This window comes from Sinohyriopsis cumingii, chromosome 2, assembly GCF_028554795.1.
Source record: "Sinohyriopsis cumingii isolate HCF-2022 chromosome 2, ASM2855479v2, whole genome shotgun sequence".
Classification (NCBI taxonomy): Eukaryota; Metazoa; Mollusca; class Bivalvia; order Unionida; family Unionidae; genus Sinohyriopsis; species Sinohyriopsis cumingii.
In genome coordinates this window covers 92915669-92936346 of record NC_142962.1, presented here as the reverse complement: position 1 = coordinate 92936346, position 20678 = coordinate 92915669, and the positions used below count along the sequence as shown (strand labels likewise).

The window sequence follows — 20678 nt, the reverse complement described above, 5'->3', positions numbered from 1 at the left end:
ATCTTTTAACCAGACAAGTTACATGCATTTATAGGAAGAAAATACATAATATATTGAACCAGCTTGTGTTATTACCCTTGGCTTGTGTTCAAGAAGTGTGTTAGCAGTCAGTGTGTGTGTGGTGAGGGGATTAGGGGATGAAAATAAATGAATAATAAAAGGTTTGGGGATTTGTGAAAAAATGCCTTTTTCTATTCATATATAAATTTGTGCATTGGTAAAGGAGTTAAACTTTTATTGTTTCCATAACTGGATCAGTGTTTTTTTTATATCTTTGAATATCTGGTTTGTAGCAATCACAAATTACATCAAAATTGGTATCTCCATGAAAAAGAGAAAATTCACAATATCTTATTTTATTCACATATTGTTTACCCCTGTATCATCCAAAATATGTCATGTATATTAACTAAATGCCATAATTGATTTATTAAGGTCCAGGTGAAAGCAGACTTAAAGCAGAAGAGAGAGGAAGCCATATATCAGCTGAAGCGACATGGGGAAGAGACAGCGAATATTGAGAGGGAAATATTTGTAGAGGGGTGTAAACTCAAAACTGTTATGGAAGAAAACCAAAAGCTCAGAGATGTAAGTCATAACGAAGAAATATATATGGAATTCATTAAAATACCCAGGTCTGAATGTTGAATTCATTAATTTTCCAAGTTGTCCATCTGTCCAAGCATGTATGTTTGTGTTAGGCCAGTATACTCCAACGCTGTATTATCGTGGCAAACAGGATTTCCCAAATAATTTTGAACATGTGTCATCTATCAGTTGTTCACAGATGTAAAGCTGTAGCCAGGAAGGATGCAAATCTGTCAGAGCACAATTACCTAAAAAAGGTCAACATTTTTTTTGCAGTTCTACATTGAAAAACAATGATCATCACTTTTTTGTAAAGTGCATGGAATTCCATTGATCATCAGATATAAAAATCTTGTCAAACTTAATATATCTGCATTCATTTGGTCTTGATTTTGGAATACACTCACTGTATTGTCTGATGTTTGATGATTATAGGTCATATACCGATGGTGACATACATTTCCTTACAAGGTTACTCTTCGAGTTTCATTCCATGGTAGCCAGTATGGACCGAAAGTGACAAAACTGTTTATGATCCTACTTATTCTACATAAATAGGAAAGAAATAATAGTTAAACTTCCTTTAAAATCAGTAATATTTCAGTATTAATAATAATATTAATAATAGATTCATTTGTAAATAAAGATTTCTTTGCTCACATTGAACTTAAAATTCAGACAAAGTTATATATACATTTTTATTTTTAATATCTACTGTTGTTATCATGGATTTCAACTTAAATGACATTCGTGTACTCAGTTTTGTCTTTGGATCCTTTATTTTGATGAAAATATTCAGCCAGCACAAGTGTGGACATTCCATCTTATCAGTAAATTTAAATTTATGTTTATTATAATATTTGTGTGCTACCATACTTAGGTTAGGCAAATAATGAGATAATATAGAGTTGTTCCCCCATGGTATGGTAATCTGGGTCAGCTGCCATAAGCTGTTTTATTTACATGATTGGATTGACAGAGATTTTCTATGTAGGAGGTTGTGTTTCAAACTATTTTGATTCTGACAGTGAAAGGTTGGTTGGGAGATATCACTGGTGGGTGTCAGAAAAAAACACAAATATATACAATGCTGTTGGGTATTTCTGTCCACCTAAGGTTTCTGTCACCAATACTGAAGCAAAACGCATACCAAATTTGACCGATTGACAAAAATAAAATTCTGCAATGCTTACCGTTTGAAAAGAGGCAGTTGTCACCAGAATATTCTGTTAAAAATAGTATTAATTGTGGACACACAGGATATCACACCCGTGTTTTCATGACTCTAGGTATGTCAGGCTATTCTGCACATAGCTTTGAAAAGATGTAATGTTTATCCATCGGGCTATAGACATGAAATACATTACTTTGGACTGTTTCTGTCAGCAGTTAAGTCAAGTAATTAGGTCAGATTTGTAGCTAGTTTTACAAAATTCAACATAACAGTGCCAATAAATAGCAAGAGATATTAAGCAAACTAACCCTATCTTGTAATCTTTTTAGTAAAGTTCAACATTTTATATAAAATAAGCTATTATGTGGAAGAGAGAAAATAACAAATAGGACGTAATGTGTTTACAATGTCTTTTTTATGGGGAAAATTACTAAAGAGTTTAGAAACAGACTATATGTTGGGAAATTTCTTGAGAATCCTGTTCTAGCGGCAAGTTAACACGTTGGGTAGCAGACAATTTTGTACGTATGGGACAACTTCTTGCAAAACTGGAAACTTGGATCAAGATGCAGAATTTTTTAAGGTATACATTTCTGTCTTTTAAATAATGTATTTATTTGCATGATTCTAAAAAATACAAAGTAAATAGGATTTTCTGTGTGACAGGTTCAATAAGGTCATGGAGTGGGTCTTCACATTGACGTTTAGAAATCACATTTTCATATGCATTGTGAATGAAAATATGTGATATTTTTGTACACTCTATGAATATAATTTTTTTTAATTAAAGTACAATCGTTATTTCTTGATATAAAATGGATTTTATTTACCCAAAATAACACGTGATCTAGTGTTTACAGAAATGACGTATTGTTGCGCAGATTTACCTGACACACAGAATTGGCCGACATAGTGGTATTTAAAATCCCATCAAACCCCCTCCTAACGGTCTAATATGAATAAAACATTGGGTCAGAAAATGATGCCAGTACATGCAAGTGCACCTTGGCCTAATTTGTACCTTTAAAGCAGTGATATGCATTCCACAAATTACATCAGCATTGCAGATATAAAACATGTGCTTTGCACAATATGTAATTTTTATTCAACTTTTAACATTAACAGTGCATTTCATGATGTAATTTGTGTTGCCAGTAGCGGTCTTGCAGCACTAGACACAACATCCAGATTCAGGAAGGCAAACATTAAAATAGCTGGATACTTCAGTTCAGCATGAATGGCTGTTAAAACTAAATTTGATTTGGTTCATTGGGCCCTGAAACAAGCATTTTATGGTAGTTTTAACTTTACTTTCATCATGGAAGTTTTACAGATGTGTGTTTCAAATAAGGGCCACACAGGAAACCAAAATGGCTAAATCACAACAGGGTTTGTCTTCAGACGACGTTTTGAGTTAACAAATAATGGTTGGTGATAGCTATGATGACAGTGAATTTCATGTATATCAGCCTGTTGAATATTGGGAAAATGTCACTGGAAATACCAGCGTGTGATTTTGAGCCAGAAATTGATGTTGAGTGTGAGTCCAATTTACATGTTATATTTATTCATGATACCTATGTCTGAACAAGCAGACTATGGGAATGTTAGACTTAAAACCCTAATACAGCATTATGGAGGAGAAAAAATCTGGCATAAGAGGCAGCAAAGCACTGATTCAAGGAATTGAAAGTTTGGCAGAGTTAATGTTAGTGAAAACTTTTATTTTTGGAACAGAGATACCCAAGAGAGTATACCCATGGGGCCATACCTGTGAGATGTTGAAAATTGCACAACCATAAAGAACAGTAACTTGTTCAAGCTAGTTATGCGTATGCATTTCAGACAGCAGGTAATGAAAGGAGTTCTCAGCACAGAATACTATTTGTACACAGAGTAGGAGGTTCTTATTAAATTCAGAACCAGTCAACAGATTAATGCTTGGCAACATAAGAATAACAAGACTAACTTTCATATCATGCAGATGTATGACCAAATGAAGTACATGCTCCCTATGTGCAAAAATTAAATGACATTAAACATAAGGAACTGATTGATCTGTGTAAACTCAGAGCAAGATGGATACAATTTGCCCTGTTTGTATTTGGTTATTCCTATGTATATTTTGAGTATGGTGATATTTTCTGCAGACCTTTTGGCACTTAGTTCCAAGCCATCATTTGGTATATACAAATTTGATTACTATTATCTAGTACACAAAATTTTGAAGCAGTGTCATTAACTAATGATGAAACTGACAGCATCAAACATTGCTACCACAAATTTACAAAAAATAAATAAAAAATGAACATCTTACTTGTTGGTCTATTCAATAGGCAGGGAGGAACAGTAACTAGAATCAGCCAAATGATGGCCAATTCCTTTTTTTGAAAAAGTAACCAGATAAAATAGTTTGCTAAAATTTCAAAGAAAACAGATAAACTTTGAAGCACTGATTGTTATGAAAATGTACTTAGCAAATGGAAAAAAATCAGTCTCAAATGGAAAAAAATCAGTCTCAATCATGCAATACAATTATTTGATGTTGCCGCCACAATAAGAAACTGCGTTTGTTTGGTTCTCCAAAGATGTCCTTTGTTGGTGACTTTAATAACGCATGCACCTTTCATCAAAGAAAGCTGACTACAATCTTCAATAAAAACAAAGAACTTTTCTTTAAAGGAAGTCAGTACCAACTTATATAAAGCAATGGAAACTGATGGGTGTTTTCATTTTCCAATGTGACTGGAAAATGTTTACTGTGCTGTGAAAGTTTCCTTTTTGCAGGGAAAAAGTTTATGCTTATGAACGCTACCAATGACAGGTTAAAACTTAAAACTAATTTTTACTGACTCTGAACGTACTGAAAAGCAAATGTGCTTCATTATTCTTTACGTTATTGTGCTATGTTTTTCCACAGAATTGAGACCAATATGACCTGTGACAAAATTATTGAATATTTTAAATGTGTGTGTGTGCATATTTTTTATAGACATACTTGTGTTATTGATTCAATGTATGTGATGAGATTCATGGGTGAGTACATGGTGTTGACACTCTAATCATGCTATACATTAGACATATATATATAAACAGTATACACCGAACCGTGGTTCTCTAAATAAAGTAAAAATTATATATGCCTTCTCTGTTTTCACCACAGGTGTATTTCTCATTTAGAATACGTTGATTTAAGATGGTAACTGTGCCAATGAAGCACATATTTTACTGCCTGCATTTATTACCTACCCCCATGCAATTTTTTGGGGGTACATGGATCATTTTGTTTAGCTAACTGACCTTGTTGCTGATAACATGGTTCAATCTATAAAACGGTCGGATTCTGTGGCTCCCAACAACTACGATGTTATAGTGGGTCGCACTGTACCTATTTAGGTACATAACATCTACTGTGGTATGGCTGATAAATTAATAATGAGTCTGGAAACAATAGATAAAGATAAAATAAAATGGAATTTATGATAATAGGTGTAGCAACCAACAAATTATGAATAAATTATTTACCACCAATGGTTCATTATTTATTTGAATCCTTCAGAATCAGGAGTAGATATTGCCAGAATTGTCATATTGGGTAGATTATGTTGCCACCCCGGAAAGACTTTGAGCTGTCCTGCTAGCTTCTTGTAACCAAAGAGGAACATGCTAATGCTAGCATTATTACCTGCTCTGCCATCCCAGCTTATGTTTGCACTGCCATTTACCCAGGGTACCTGTAGCTGATAGACCTTTGCTGGTGTGGGCTTGCATTGCCCCTGCATAATGCCAGTATGACATACTTTAAAACTGCAACATATATAATAATGCCAATCTGTCCTTTCTAGCCCAGATCACATGGTCTACTGCAACATATATATTAATGTCAATCAGTCCTTTCTAGTCCTGATGGACGACTGCTACATATATAATAATGCCTATCTGCCCTTTCTTATCCTGATAACTTGGCCAACTGCTAATACATCATGCTATTCAGCTATTTCAGGAAGGTGAGCAAAATTAGTACCACTTGCTGAAATAATTTAGGGTGTCCCACTCTTAAGGTGTTTAAAACATAATAATTATTAAAATATGCATTTACTAAACCTGCCCACTATGGTCCTAAATTCGATTATAAAAATAAGAAAAAGGATGGGATGAAATTTAAGACCATTTCTGGCCTTCCAGTTGCTCTTTCTCAAAAACATTCTCAAAAATATCATGTGTGACAGGTATGTTTTTAATTATGTTTATTTGCTATGCCACTGCCATAGGAGGGTTAGTTATGGGCTGAGATTGTAAACTTTCATACTGTCATTATTGTTACCTTGATTTTGTATTAAGTACATTATACATATTCAGTTCTGCACATGTTATGGTACAAAAACATAAGTTATGTGAACACAAACCATGAATAGTAAGATTACTGGCTGAATCCTTTACTTTGCAGACCTTTAAGTCAGTAAGGAACACATGTTTACATTGTTAGTAGTGGAGAAGTAGTTTAAACACAATAAAGTCCATAGTCATTAATCAGTGAATAAAATATAATGTACATCCAAAATTCACAACACAGTAATTTGACTGTAAATTATGTTAAATTATTTATCTAATTTTTATTTTAATTTCAGTTTATCAGGTGATACTGGTTAACATTTTTACAGCCACCTCAATCACAAAATTTTAAATCATTGGTTGCCAGTCTAAAGTTCTGAAAATAGTACATGATACTGTGACCACACCGTGGAACCAAGCTAACTGGCCTGGAGGTTTAGTTCTGGTGGTCTAGTGGCTAGAGCATCTGCCTCAGATGTGGGAGGTTGTGGATTTGAGCCCCAGTTGAATCACACCAAAGACTTATAAAAATGGTACTAACAGCTGCCTGACTTGGCACTCAGCATTAAGGGGTCATTGTTAGGATTGGTTGGCCTGGTGTCAGGGTAATGTGACTGGGTGGGGCATGATGCTACATTCTGTGGCATGATGCCCCAGTGCTAGGCTTCACTATAAACTTTCACACTGAAGACATCATAGCAATATGACTGAAAACTTGTTAAGCTACATTAAAAATCCAAAAACACACTCATTTGGAAGAGTCTACTTAAACTTTGGTTTTCAGACAGTCTTGTTTACAGTTGTCTGCACATTATACATGGTTAAAGTGACACCACTGTGTGTTGTACATGTTTCAGGCTTGTATAAGAACAGAGGAAGATATAAATGACCTTAAAAAGCAAATGGAGAGCAATGAACAATACAAGGTCAGGCTTCTTAGAACTTTGGAAGAGATCAAAGGTTAGTACTGTCTATATGGATATAAGTTGCCACTTTAAATGTATCTTTTAGTTATCCCAAAACACAAGAAATGTGCACGTGGTAGTTCTCTTTGACAAGTTCCAAGGTTGGGGAAAGGTTCATTTTGTTTAAATTTGGTTGCACGATGATTATCATTAGTAAAAATACTGTAAAGCTGCGTTTATTTTAGATTCCCTCTTAATTACAGTGAATCCATCTATTTTGTCATACACCAGAAGAGCATGTGGGCTTTTGTCCATTGTCTGTCCATCTCTTAACACATGTTTGTTATTGCAACTCTTATATTACTTGCCATATTGCCATAATATTTTACACACATTTATCCCATGGTCTAGTTGATACTAATTGAAAATGGTGCCACTCGGACATCCACTATGGCTGCCACAATGGCCATCTTGAAAATCTTGTTATTGCAACTTCTCATGAATTAGATGGTTGTATCAAAAAAGATTTTTCTTTAAAGACTTCTTATGATGTTTAGTTGGTCTGAAATGTAAATGGAGCTGATCTGATGTCCAATATGGCCACCACAGCAAAAGCTTCAAATAGCTTCTCCAGAACAGAAAGTCATATTGACATAGAGTTTTCACCATATGACTTCTCATGATGTCTAGTTGGTCCTAAATGAAAATGGTGCTGTTCTTATATCCAATATGGCCAGCACAATGGCCATCTTGAAAATAGTATCACTCCTCCTGTTTAGATAGTTGTATCAGCATGTGGAATTTACTAAACAAGTCCTTATGTCTATTTGGTCTTAATGTTGTATGTCAGACATTTGGTATGCCAGCCACAGCAGCCATCTTGAAAATCTTGTTATCACTCTTTCACTAAAATAAATAGTCATATCAGCATAGGGTATTTGCTGAAGACTTCTCATCCTAAAACCAGTCTGACATTTAATATGACAGCCACAATGACCATCTTGAAAATCTTGTTATGATTACTTTCTAGATGGCTGGCCAGTACTGTGCTTTTACCAAAATACTTCTTATGATTTCTAGTTGCTACTCATTATAACTGGTGCCAATCTGCCATCAAATATGGCCACTAATGGTTTCATCTTGAAAATCCCGATATCTTTACTCCTTCGAAATGGAAAGCCATATCAACATGGTGTTTCCATCAGAAGACTTCGTATGATTCTTTGTTGGTCAAAAATAAATATGGTGCCAAGCTGACATCCAACCTGTCCACCACAGCATCTAATTCAAAACTTTTGTTATCACTGAAGAGTATCCACAGTAGTTTCAACACTCAGCAGTCGAATGGAAGAAATGGACTTGAATACCTGGAAATTCTTTTCAGCCAGTAGAGCATCAGTCCTGGTGGGGTACTTTTGTTGTGCTGATTAATTTTTGTGGTTTTGCAGAAAGTGACATTTTTGTCTCTACTAAGGTTTCATTGCTATGCCTAGGATGGTGTAGGGGTTCCTGTCATTTGCCCAGGTGTGAAGAAAAATTGGTTTACCTCTTATAAAATTGTAGAATTCCCATGCCTATGTTTTTGTTTTATTTAATATCTAGCTTAATAAATATAGCATGCAAAAATGTAGTCAGTAAACTTTAAGCAATTTGAGGAATGTATACTCATATAGAAACATAACATTCCAACTGTTTATGAGCTGAGCCTTGTGAAGTCAGCAGAAGAAAAAAGGAATTTATTTAGCTCATGTCAGAGTGGCTGGACAGAAGCAATATGGCAGCTTTGTGATTGTTCACTTTATTTAAATTTTCCTGCTAACCCTAGCTTAGAATTGAATGAAGTTTAAGATAATGATAACAAGTTTGAAAGCTGGATTTTCACTTTAAATTTTGGTTCCATTCATGGCAAGATTACATCAGTTTAGTTTTGGCCAGTTTGATTCAAGACTGGAATAAGTTGGTTCAGCACATATATTGCAGTTTGTCTAATGTTGTCACTTTGTTTGCAAAACCCAGTGCTACACTTTTGCTTTTCCATTTCTAAGTAAATGTTAAATAGTTGTTTACATTTATTGCTTTTGCAGAAATCGTTCTTGTAGCCATATTGTCAGTTTGTTTACAACACAGTGTGTGTGTGAAAAAGTAGGCATTAAAAATCATCCTAGCTCACTTACATTCTAAGTGTGTATGAAAATTTATATATGGAGAACAATGAATGATATAAGCCTAGGGTCAGGCTTCTTGGAACTCTGGAAGAGGTCATAGGTTAGTACTCTCTGTCTATATGGATATATGTTGCCACCTAGATCACTTACAACTGTAAGTTTTGTTTATTGATGAAATGTTAACATATTGTTTTACAGATGAACTGACCAAGAGATGGAATGAAGACGTAGAACTTCAAGAGGTATTGCATCAAATGACCTTTTCACTCTCAGACCAAACTAGTTTCAGCATACAAGGATGCTTTTTGTTGTCAAATTAGACCACTGAGCTATTATCTTAATTCCAGACCAAACTGATTTCAGCATACAAGGATGCTCTTTGTGGTCAAATCAGACCATTGAACTATTATCTTAATTCCAGACCAAACTAGTTTCAAAATACAAGGATGCTCCTTGTGGTCAAATCAGACCATTGAGCTATTATCTTAATTCCAGACCAAACTAATTTCAGCATACAAGAATGCTCTTTGTGGTCAAATCAGACCATTAAGCTATTATCTTTATTCAGTCCACTGATTTGAAAGTATATGAGCAAAGTAATTGGGTATTGATAAAAAAAAATTGCCCATGGAATGAGGATTCCAGCATAATAGCCCATTGCCGCCAATCAACTCTTCCTCCATATAATGAGATCACTTGGTTCATATTTTATTCCTTTCCTCATTTGTGAACAGGAAATGTTTCATTTTAAGGAGTTAATTTTTGGGCTCTTCCCAAAATCATATTTTATACTCTTATTCTTATGCATACTATTAGCATTTGCATCATAGCACATTAGAAAGATTTACCCTTTCCAAATGCTTGTGCAGGAATAAATGATTGTATTTCAGGACTTTTCCCAAGGGCTTAAACAATTTCTATTACTATGTACTTTCGACTCTTTCAAATGATGGGAATAACATATAGAAGTAGTTTTGGATTTTGTTTTAGAGAACCCTTGCAGAAATTTCTTTTTTCAAACCTGCCTTCCATGGGTGTCATGTATGTTTTAATGAAACAACCCTCAAGAACTCTAAATGAATGTATCTTTGCTCCAGCTTGACATCACATGGCTGATTAAGAATTGCCTGCAATCTGATTTGTATTACATTTTAAACCTTTGAATAATTTAGCATTATGCACTTTCCTTACGTTATAAAACACCATTTTTTTTTAATTATCAGGAAGTATTTTGACCAATGTTTTGCACTATAAAGAGACCTAAATATGATGCATTTAAGACTGAAGGATAGAGTACCTGGGTTACATGTGATAATTCTTGACTTCCAGATGAATAGATCAGTTTGACTCTAATTATCCTGATCTTCAGTATTTCTAAATTATTGTCAAATAGATCTAGGCACTAATAGCCATCTAACAATGTTTGTGCTCTGCCTTTCAGACATTTTCACAGCGGGACCAACTGGTAGTGGATGGGCTAGGACAACTGCTAGACACGACAGAGAAAAGAGAGGCCAAAATCAATGAAATTACCCAAAAATTAGAAACTGAACTTCAGTCTCTTGGGAATTTTTTGGAAAACTTGGCATCTCGGAGGCCTAAAGGTAAAATAATTTTGAGTCTTGCATCAATATTTATGTTGTGTTTATGTGTTTAGTTATTTGGGTTGGGATTATGTGTATGGTTATTTGGGTTGGAATTATGTGTATGATTATAAGGGTTGGGATTATGTGTATGGTTCTAAGGGTTGGGATTATGTGTATGGTTATTTGGTTTGGGATTATGTGTATGATTATTTGGCTTGGGATTATGTGCATGGTTATTTGGATTGGGATTATGTGTCTGGTTTTTACATGAATACACTTGAGGAATGGTAGATTTAACTTTTGGTGTTGGGATTTATCTTTTCTGTGTGTGCTAGACAAAGTTCATTTTTTTATGTGTAACCTATATAAAGTTTGAAAACAACAGAAATAACAATTAGATGGCCAACATGGTTTTTCTGCATTTATGACAAAGCAAATAAAATGAAGAATAGTGTACATAATTTTCAAATACTTCCAAGAATTATTGTCAGTTAACTGATGTCAAATTACTTCCTATTGGAGTGTCCTAAACAAATTTCAATGTCTTTTTTTCCAGTGGATTCTCTTATTTAAAATTGTATGGCAATTTAATGATCTTGCTGTATTGATGTTGCCTTATTCATGTAATATTTTAAAACTTTCATTGTGACAGAATGCCAAATGTGGAAACTCCATCTAGATTATTTGTCTACATTAAGAAATGTTTAGATTTGCTGCTGCTTTGATTGATTTTTTTTTTCTAAACAATTTTTGTTTCTGTATTAACTATAGTCATGTTCCCTAAATATCCAGTTATCTAATTTCCCAATTTTTCAAATATTCTTCCCTACTTGAGATAATCAAAGTCTTCCAATAATTGCACGTTTCAGCAACCTGAGATAATTATTCTAATTTCTCATTTATATTTTCTATTCCTCCCAACCGGAGATAATAATCATAATCCTCCTGTTTTTGCATTTTTCAGCAGAGACAATTATTTATTGTGTACTTTTTTTTATAGAAATGTAATCCCAAATACATTATACCATCTTTTGGATAGAAATGTAATCTCAAATACATGATACCATCTTTTTAAAAAAATGTAAGCTTAAATACATTATGCCATCTTTTGCACAAGATGAAAAATAATTTTATTACAGAAAAATTGCTTAAAAAAGTCTGCTCCCTGATGATATGTTATGTACCTGTATAAATCACTTTTTTGCTATTGTGTTAGACTCTTATATGAGTCAGTGCAGAACTCCAACTCCATCCCTGCCTCCCACTCCAGGTAAAATATGCCAGGCTCTTTCTGACTTTTTGCTGTATGCTTCTGTTATATGTACAACACCTGTGAAGCAGTGGAACTTATTCATCCTTCTTCAGATAGTTCAGCGTTTTTATACCCCCTGCCTCTTTAGGTATCTGTGTTTCTTTGCATCCATTCATCCTTCTGTCTGGTACACAGTCGTGTGAATGTAATTGGTCCTACGGTTAATCATTGAATGCAACTGGTCCTACAGTTAATGACTGAATGCAACTGGTCCTACAGTTAATCATTGAATGCAACTGGTCCTACAGTTAATGACTGAATGCAACTGGTCCTACAGTTAATGACTGAATGCAACTGGTCCTAGAGTTAATGATTGAATGCAACTGGTCCTACAGTTAATGACTGAATGCAACTGGTCCTACAGTTAATCATTGAATGCAACTGGTCCTACAGTTAATCATTGAATGCAACTGGTCCTGCAGTTAATCATTGAATGCAACTGGTCCTACAGTTAATCATTGAATGCAACTGGTCCTACAGTTAATGACTGAATGCAACTTGTCCTACAGTTAATGATTGAATGCAACTGGTCCTACAGATAATCATTGAATGCAACTGGTCCTACAGTTAATGACTGAATGCAACTGGTCCTACAGTTAATGACTGAATGCAACTGGTCCTAGAGTTAATGATTGAATGCAACTGGTCCTACAGTTAATGACTGAATGCAACTGGTCCTACAGTTAATCATTGAATGCAACTGGTCCTGCAGTGAATCATTGAATGCAACTGGTCCTACAGATAATCATTGAATGCCATGCAACTTGGTAAATATTATAGGTCATCATCTGGAGATGCACATATTGACAGATCACAATATGCTCTTGCAATTTTGATGCATAGCATATTCCATTTTGTCGTCTTGCAGCTCAATGCAGTATATGACCAAATCTTGCAAATGAAACTTATCTCTCACTTTTCAGAGCATTGCCATGAAACGTGGTAAATCCTATGACCATTGTCTGATGATGTGCATATCCACAGATCTTTTTTCTTGCAGCTGAGTGCATTGTATGACAGTATCTTCTGAATGCAGATAATTCTGCAGCTTTCAGTGCATGTTATTATTACCAATTGAAGATGTGCTTTTTGACAGTTTATTGTGCTCTGAAAATATTTTTTAGAATTATTGCTCTTGTTTACTTGCAGTTCGATATAATGTACAACAGAATCTTATGAAAACAACTAGTCTAACAGTTTTCAGTTGTTTTCCATGAAGCTTTGTACAAGTTGTGACCAACTTCTGGAGATGGGCTTATTGACAGATCACTGCTTTTAACAGTTTTTATCAGAGTTATTGGCCTTTTCACCTTCAAGTGAATGCAGTGTAAGACAGAATTTGTTAAATGCAACTAGTCTTGCATTTTTTTAATGGATCACAGTTGAAACCTGGTATATATTATGGTATCAGAAGATGTGCATGTGGACAGATATTGTTGCTGCCATGACTTTATATGAAATATTGTGATTTTGATTTATTATTGGATATAATGTATGCATAATTTGTGAATGCAACTACTAATGCAGTTTTTAGTGCCATGGTTATATCAAACTGTCCAGTCATTACACATGGATTATTTTTAGAAGAGGTATGCTCTTTGTTACTTCAGCTTGATCTCCATTATGGGTTAAGGTCAGAACGTAGGAGAGTTGGGGGTATATTGACATGAGCAAATTGCTTCTATTTCCTATAGTTATATGATGATTTCAGGAAGAAATGCCAGAGATTCTTTTACCATATTGTCCTATAAATTTCATTGTGCTTGATACATGTTTAAATTCCACTACTAGATTTACAGGTGTCACCAAAATTTGTATCTAACAGTCTAAAACAAATCTCATATCACACCTAAGCACTCTTCATATTTTTGCACAAGTAAGCTAGATTTGACTGTTGTAGTGTACTTTAATGTCATACTAGCTTTTCACATGATTTGTATGGAAAAATTGCCCCCATTAGAAATCTATGCACATGTAATTGCTAGCAGCTAATTTGTAAACCTAAATTGTATTTTAGAATATTTGCTTTTCAATGCTCAGTTTTTCTTCCTAGAGTAGATGGTCAGTGACATCATCATGTTTATGCTGTTCAGAACACCATGGTGGTTGAAAGGGACTTGGAATTGTTAGCAATTTGCATCACTTTGTAAGAAAATTTAATGATGTGATGCAAATCTTGCACTGACTTATATGTGGCCTAGTATTCATACTTCATTTAGTTAAGCAGATGCTCATGGCTAATGCAGTCAATAACGGTGGAAGATATGTGATACCCCAGGCAAGCTTTGACAGGGATTCAGCTGTTTCATTTAACTAGGAAATGACCTTGAAAGCTTCAACAAAGTTTGCTTGAATTGAAAATTATTTGAAAAAGTTTGTCAAAATGCAGACTGTATTAACTATTATGACTCTAGGTCATAAATTAAGTAACAGAAAGAATGTCAAAGCCAACACTGTTAAGTAAATTCAACAAGCAATTCAAGATGACAGTTAAATCCCATATAATCATAATCCTACCACAAATCTAAAATTATAGAATGTTCCAAATAAATTAGAATAGTCTAGTATGTCCTGATATAACACAATGATGCAATTCAGTATGCCTTTAAATGAATTCACAATAATCCCAAAGTAGTGTGTATAAATCTAAAAAGTCATTGAGCACTCCAGTAAGTCCATTGAATATTTTAAATTAATAATTCCTCTTGAATTATATCTGATGTCAACAACACAACTGTAAACTCGGATCTTAGATTCCCCCATTTCTGATTTGGAACAGGAATGAATTATTTGTTTATCAAATCCCTATTTATACACATTTTCACTTGACCTACATCATAATAGAATGAGTGTGAATATTTGAAATGAATAAACCAAGTCTAACTGTAAATAAGGTTGACTTTGAACTTTTTCTACATAAACACCCTGTTTACCACTTACAATCAAACACACAATATATATTTAATATACCTAGCATGGAACTTCTGGATAGCCATCATGCTGGTGTAAATCTGTTGATTATTAGAGCTCACACATCAAGATATTGGAGCCCTATAGTCGTCACCACCAGTGTTCTGCAACCCATACTCATAATGGATGCCATTTAGAGGTATCTTGCTAATTACATGTACAGGCACCATTTAAGGTTTAATCTTTTAAGGTCCAATTATGACAGAGTTATTTCCCTTTTCTATCAATTTAGATCTACACAAAAGTAGATTCATGTAACTAACATAGGTTAGGAACCATTCAATATATATGATGCAGTTTGGTGTGTAAATTTTCTCATAGACCAAAACATGACTTTTGTAGGCTTTGTCTCATCAGCTTCAGTTTGGATAGAGTTATGGCAACATAGTTTAGTCTACCCTCTTTGGATTTGGAATATAGCTTCAATATGCACCTATCTATATGTAGCTTAGTAATAGGCCTCATCATGAATGCACAGCTTTGTATTTACTTGCACTCATTGATATTGATTATCATTAACCATATCAAGCAACATTTTAATATGTTACATAAGGATGTATTATCAAGGAAAGATTCCAAAAAAGCATAATTAGCAGAATATGGTACTGCTAAAAACATGCAGTCCCAGTGAATCCTTAAAAGGGAACAAAATATTAGTTTACTGACTAGAATTCCATTTGTTTTACACATGCAATATATATATATATATATATATATATATATATATATATATATATATATATATATATATATATCTTTGCTACAAACAAATAGTAAATTAGGCCCACATGTACTTATTTCAAGTAAGATCTTTTTCCAGATTTTACAGTAACTGGAGTTCTGCCTAAAATACCCTCATTAAACATGCACTTTGGTCACATTGTAAGATGACAAAGAAGCCAGACCAGTTAGATTTGTATTGACTGTAGATCAAGACCACTATGAACAAGCAAAACAAGATAGTTTACATGCAGTAACTTGAGTTTTTTTCACATACCCATAACAGAACTTTGCAAATGGGTTGCTTATAAGAGATAATGAAGTACACTGATTTAAGCCTCAAAAGATATCAGATCAAGGACACCTTGCTAAAGAAATTTATGCCATTCTTTCTTGATAATTTTCAAGGCATCTTTCCCATTGAGTACTGTGCTTAAGGAATTTTGTGAATTTCAGCTATGAGATATATACTCATATTTTTAGAAACTTTTTTAAGGGAGATGAATTTGTTCAACTGTGTCAATAAAAGAAGGCCTTCCATTTTGTATAGACCAGATTTTACATTAATATATTTACTGAAGAAGAGACAGTATAACAACAAACAATTGATTTACATTTTAATATTATGTAGTTTTCACCAAATTTCACATCTATTAAACTGTTATTAAATTCCAAGATTTATGATTTCGATATCATGTAATTATGGGCAAGGCTAAAGTTACATTGATTGTGTGCATTCAACCAAAATTAACAATACATCAGCCAAATTATCTTCAGCTGGCAACCAGCATTATTTGACATTGGGGAAACAGAGGTCACTTGCAGATAATTTGACCCTGGTTAAACAGTCGAAACATTCTGATAAGAAACATGAATTGTTCTCAGTAAATTCAGTTTCATTTCACTTTATGTTGCACAATCTACCATTCCAGTAGCCATGCTATACTTAATGATTTGACTTGATAATTATGGTAACCACTTGTCCCTCACATAAATATCTACTTGTCTGGTGTCCTTGCCAGACTCAATCATTTAACTGTATACAGTAGTCATCTAAATTGTTTGCTATTATTGGTGCCCCCAAAAATGATATTGCAATGTATAGACACACAACGCTGCATGAAACTAAGAAAAAATAAACAGGAGTATGCATTTCTAATCAACCTGTAGAAAAAATAAAAAAGGGTGAGGATGGGAGGGCTTTTGTTTGTTTTAAATAACATTTTTTAAACTGACAACAAAAGTTACAGGAGCCAACCACCCCTTTGTCATGCTAGGTACTGATATATTCACCAAATGGTGACAATGATATCGACACCAAACCAGCTTAATCAACGAGCAAGGTTATACAATAAAAACACAATTTTAGTATTACATTTACAACTCAGTCAAGCCTGAAATACAGATCCTATCTCTTTCTTCAGTAGATGCATCTGTTTTGAAGATGGTAGATGTCAATATTTTTACCAAAACTATATGGTATAGGTGAAGGTTGGTGGTATTTGAAAGATATCTTCACAGTTTTCTAAAGCTCACTGAGTGGCAAAGAACTGCGTCTGCTCTTTGATTTTATGAATGTCAATTGTTCTGATTCTTACAATTAACAGGGACAGCGGTGAAGAAGCCAGAAGTTAAGAGGTAACATTGCAAATATATAGTCAGATTCTATTGCTTGTTGTGTCATATAAATTGTAGCAATTTTAAACTTGTACCTTTTTGTTTGAAATGTTTTCATGAAAGATTCTGCCAGTTCAAGGAGATGATCAGAATGATGGTCTCCTTAGTAAATCATCATTCTTTCCCTCCTTAAAATTGTGTTCTTTTTTGCTTAAAGGCCAGGAATTTTTGCCAAAATATCCTTCTAGAACAATGCAAATTGTGTGAAATTTGTTACTCATATGTACACAAGGGTCTAGTTGGCTTAAGGCATGACTTTGCATTTGTCAGATTTCATGTAGCATGTATTATGTATATTGCACCAGGTAAATTATTGTTGAGGGTTGAGTTTGGATAGTGTAAGCATGTATTATCAAGGTGCTGGAAGTCTTAAATCATGTGTAATATACCATATATATTATATATAGTGAGTATTTGTTGTAGTGGCAAAAAAGATTCTTTAAAGTCAGAAAGTGAGATCACAAAGATACATCCTGTCAAAATGTATCATCTTCGAAATCATGACATCTCTTGATTTGCAATTGCTGAAATATCCCTTGTACGAAATTTTAAAGCATGCATTTTTTACATACTCCCTAAATTTATGTTTGCAGAAATATCTTGCAGTATAATAACTATTACATGTATTTTAGATGAAAAGAGTCAGCATCTAATTAGCTAGGCATTAGAGTCTTTATTTGCGATGATTGACAGCTTGTATCATCAGGATCTTGGAGGGGCCTTGAGTGGCTGAGTGGTCTAAAGCGCTCTCCATTATGGATCACTGCCATCTCACCTCTGTCTGTGTGGGTTCGAGTCTCGGATTCAGCCAATGTGGGTATGTGAGAAAGCTTGCCAGTAGCTTCTCATCAGTCAGTGGTTCTTTCCGGGGTTTTCCCAGGTTCTTCCTCCACCATTAATACTGGCTGCCATCTATAGCCTATCGTGTGCTGAAAAATGGTGTTAAACCCTACAACAACAACAACAACATCATCTCAACCATTCTTTCTTTCTGTGTCCTAAGCAGGAGATTGGAGTGGGTTTTGATCCACCTACCTCACCCTCCAGGAGATGGCTAAGGGGCTAACTTTTTACATACATGTGCTTTATATACTTGTATATTCTTGGTTAGGTTTCTGCCTTTTCAGGATTTTGCACACATATGTATACTGTTAAATCTTGAATTATGAAATGTGCCTAGGACATGCATCTGGATGATTGTTTTACCCACATCTCTGTTAGTACCACATCCTTACAAAAAAAAATGGTCACTTTGACATACATTTCACAAGTTACTTGCTCAGGTTGTTGCATTTAGCTAATGACCAGATTGGTCTTTCCACCATATGTACATACTGTTCTTCCAAGAATTATAAAATTTCATGATCAGATGCTTTTTGATCAGTACTTCACCATTGTCACAAATGTAGGTCATTGTGACCATATTTCATGCTTAACCAACTTTGGCTAGATTTTGTTTGAAGTTTATTCTCAGGTTCTGTTCATGCTAGAATCACCAAACTCTGTGATTGTAGGCATGTCTGTTAGTACCATGCCCAACAAAAGGTCACTCTGACCTACATTTCACATTTTACAGGCTTATATTAAGTTTTTGTGTTGATTTCATGATGTAGAGTATTTTTTTTCCTATATATGTACTGTTATATCTGAAATCAGGAAACCATGACCTATATTGCTCTCTTTACTGACTTTGGTTACATTTTGTGTTTTAACTGTTTATGCTTGAGTCAGTCAACTATATAATTCTATACACTTATATTAGTACAACACCCATACAAAAAATGACATTTCACTGTGCCCTCCATATCACATTTTACTGGTTGAAGTTTACTGCATTCTTTGTGAGGCCCCAAGTGGCTGAGTGGTCATAAGTGCTCACCATTATGGATCACTGCCATCTCACCTCTGTCTGCATTGGTTCAAGTCTTGTGCTCAGCCAATGTGGGTATGTGAGAAAGCTTGCCAGTAGCTTCTCGTGGGTCGGTGGTTCTTTCTGGGGTTTTCCCAGATTCTTCCTCCACCATTTATACTGGCCGCCATATATAGCCTATCTTGTACTGAAAAATGGCATTAAACTCTACAACAACAACTGCATTCTATGTACACAATATCTTATCTAGAATCCTGAAATTTGGTGATGGGATACATCTTGATAAGCACTCCTTTTTCATTGTATAAGTAATTCATAACAGCCCATATTTTACGTTCACTTCACAGACTTGGGTTAAATTTTGTGTCTGAAGTTCATTTATTGGTGTTATGTTTGAATCATGAAACTTGATCATTGGATGCATTTCTGATAGTACTAAACCATTGCAACCAAAGAAGGTCACTGAAACCTTCATTTTATGCATTTCTAACATAGGTTAAATATTTGTGTTCAACTCACGACTGCATTGATTCTTACGTACCACGCATATCTTACCATACAATAAAAGCCCTTTCTCACCATTGTATTTATATGTTTATTTAATAATAAACTTTGCATGACATTGTATTTTATGACAGGATATGGTGCAGATAGATATTCATTGATGTTAGTAAAAGTATCAAATCCATCCTAGTTTATCTGCTTTAGTATGTTTGAACCACACACACACACACACCATCAACAATCTGCACTGAAAACACCATGAACTCAGTCATCTAAACCTAATTAAGACCAGCAGGATATACTTTATTTTACCAACAATTAAATGTCCAAATCACACTTTAATGCAAGAGTTCCTGTTCAGCCATTAAAAAAACCCTGATTTTCAGACCTCTTAAATAGTTGTTATAACTTCAACTCATATTATACATAAGATGTACATTGCAGTGGATGTGAAATGGCCTTGTAGTTTCTATAAAAGTATACTGTAATTGTGTAAAGGTGCCATGGAACTAGTTCCTTGCATCAACCAATTATGGGAGTAGACCATTCAGTTTCATGAATAAAGAAATGATTGATTCCCCATAAATAATGAAGTTACTTTCAAAAAGCTATATGAAAGAAAAAGTGATTTAATCTAGAATAAATTAAATATATTCTGATTATTATGAAATTGTTGAATGCCCAGCAAAAGTAGTAGTAGGCTTTGTAATGTAACAGCAAACTTCTCAACCCCTATGACTGAAATGGTTCTCTTCCAAGGTCATGGCAATAGGTTTGCATATATGTTAGTTATATGAAGCTGGCATCTGCATTACTGACATTTAAGAAAATCAAGAAAGGATAGTGTCTAATTTTGGGAGAATTATTAATTCCAT

General features: G+C 34.3%; 1 protein-coding gene across 10 annotated transcripts in view; it reads left to right on the top strand.

The window, feature by feature from the left end:
* Window positions 1-20678, top strand: part of LOC149805376 (uncharacterized) — a 113060-nt gene that overhangs the window by 84231 nt on the left and 8151 nt on the right. For 7 of the 10 annotated variants that reach the window (XM_089949786.1, XM_089949784.1, XM_089949782.1 and 4 more), the window contains 5 exons: window positions 436-588; window positions 6952-7054; window positions 9363-9406; window positions 10606-10768; window positions 11967-12020. In XM_089949786.1, coding sequence (XP_089805912.1) covers window positions 436-588; window positions 6952-7054; window positions 9363-9406; window positions 10606-10768; window positions 11967-12020 — 517 coding nt within the window. Of the gene's footprint in view, window positions 1-435; window positions 589-6951; window positions 7055-9362; window positions 9407-10605; window positions 10769-11966; window positions 12021-17359; window positions 17391-20678 lie in introns of all 10 variants that reach the window. The other 3 variants (XM_089949787.1, XM_089949792.1, XM_089949785.1) reach the window with 3 other exon arrangements.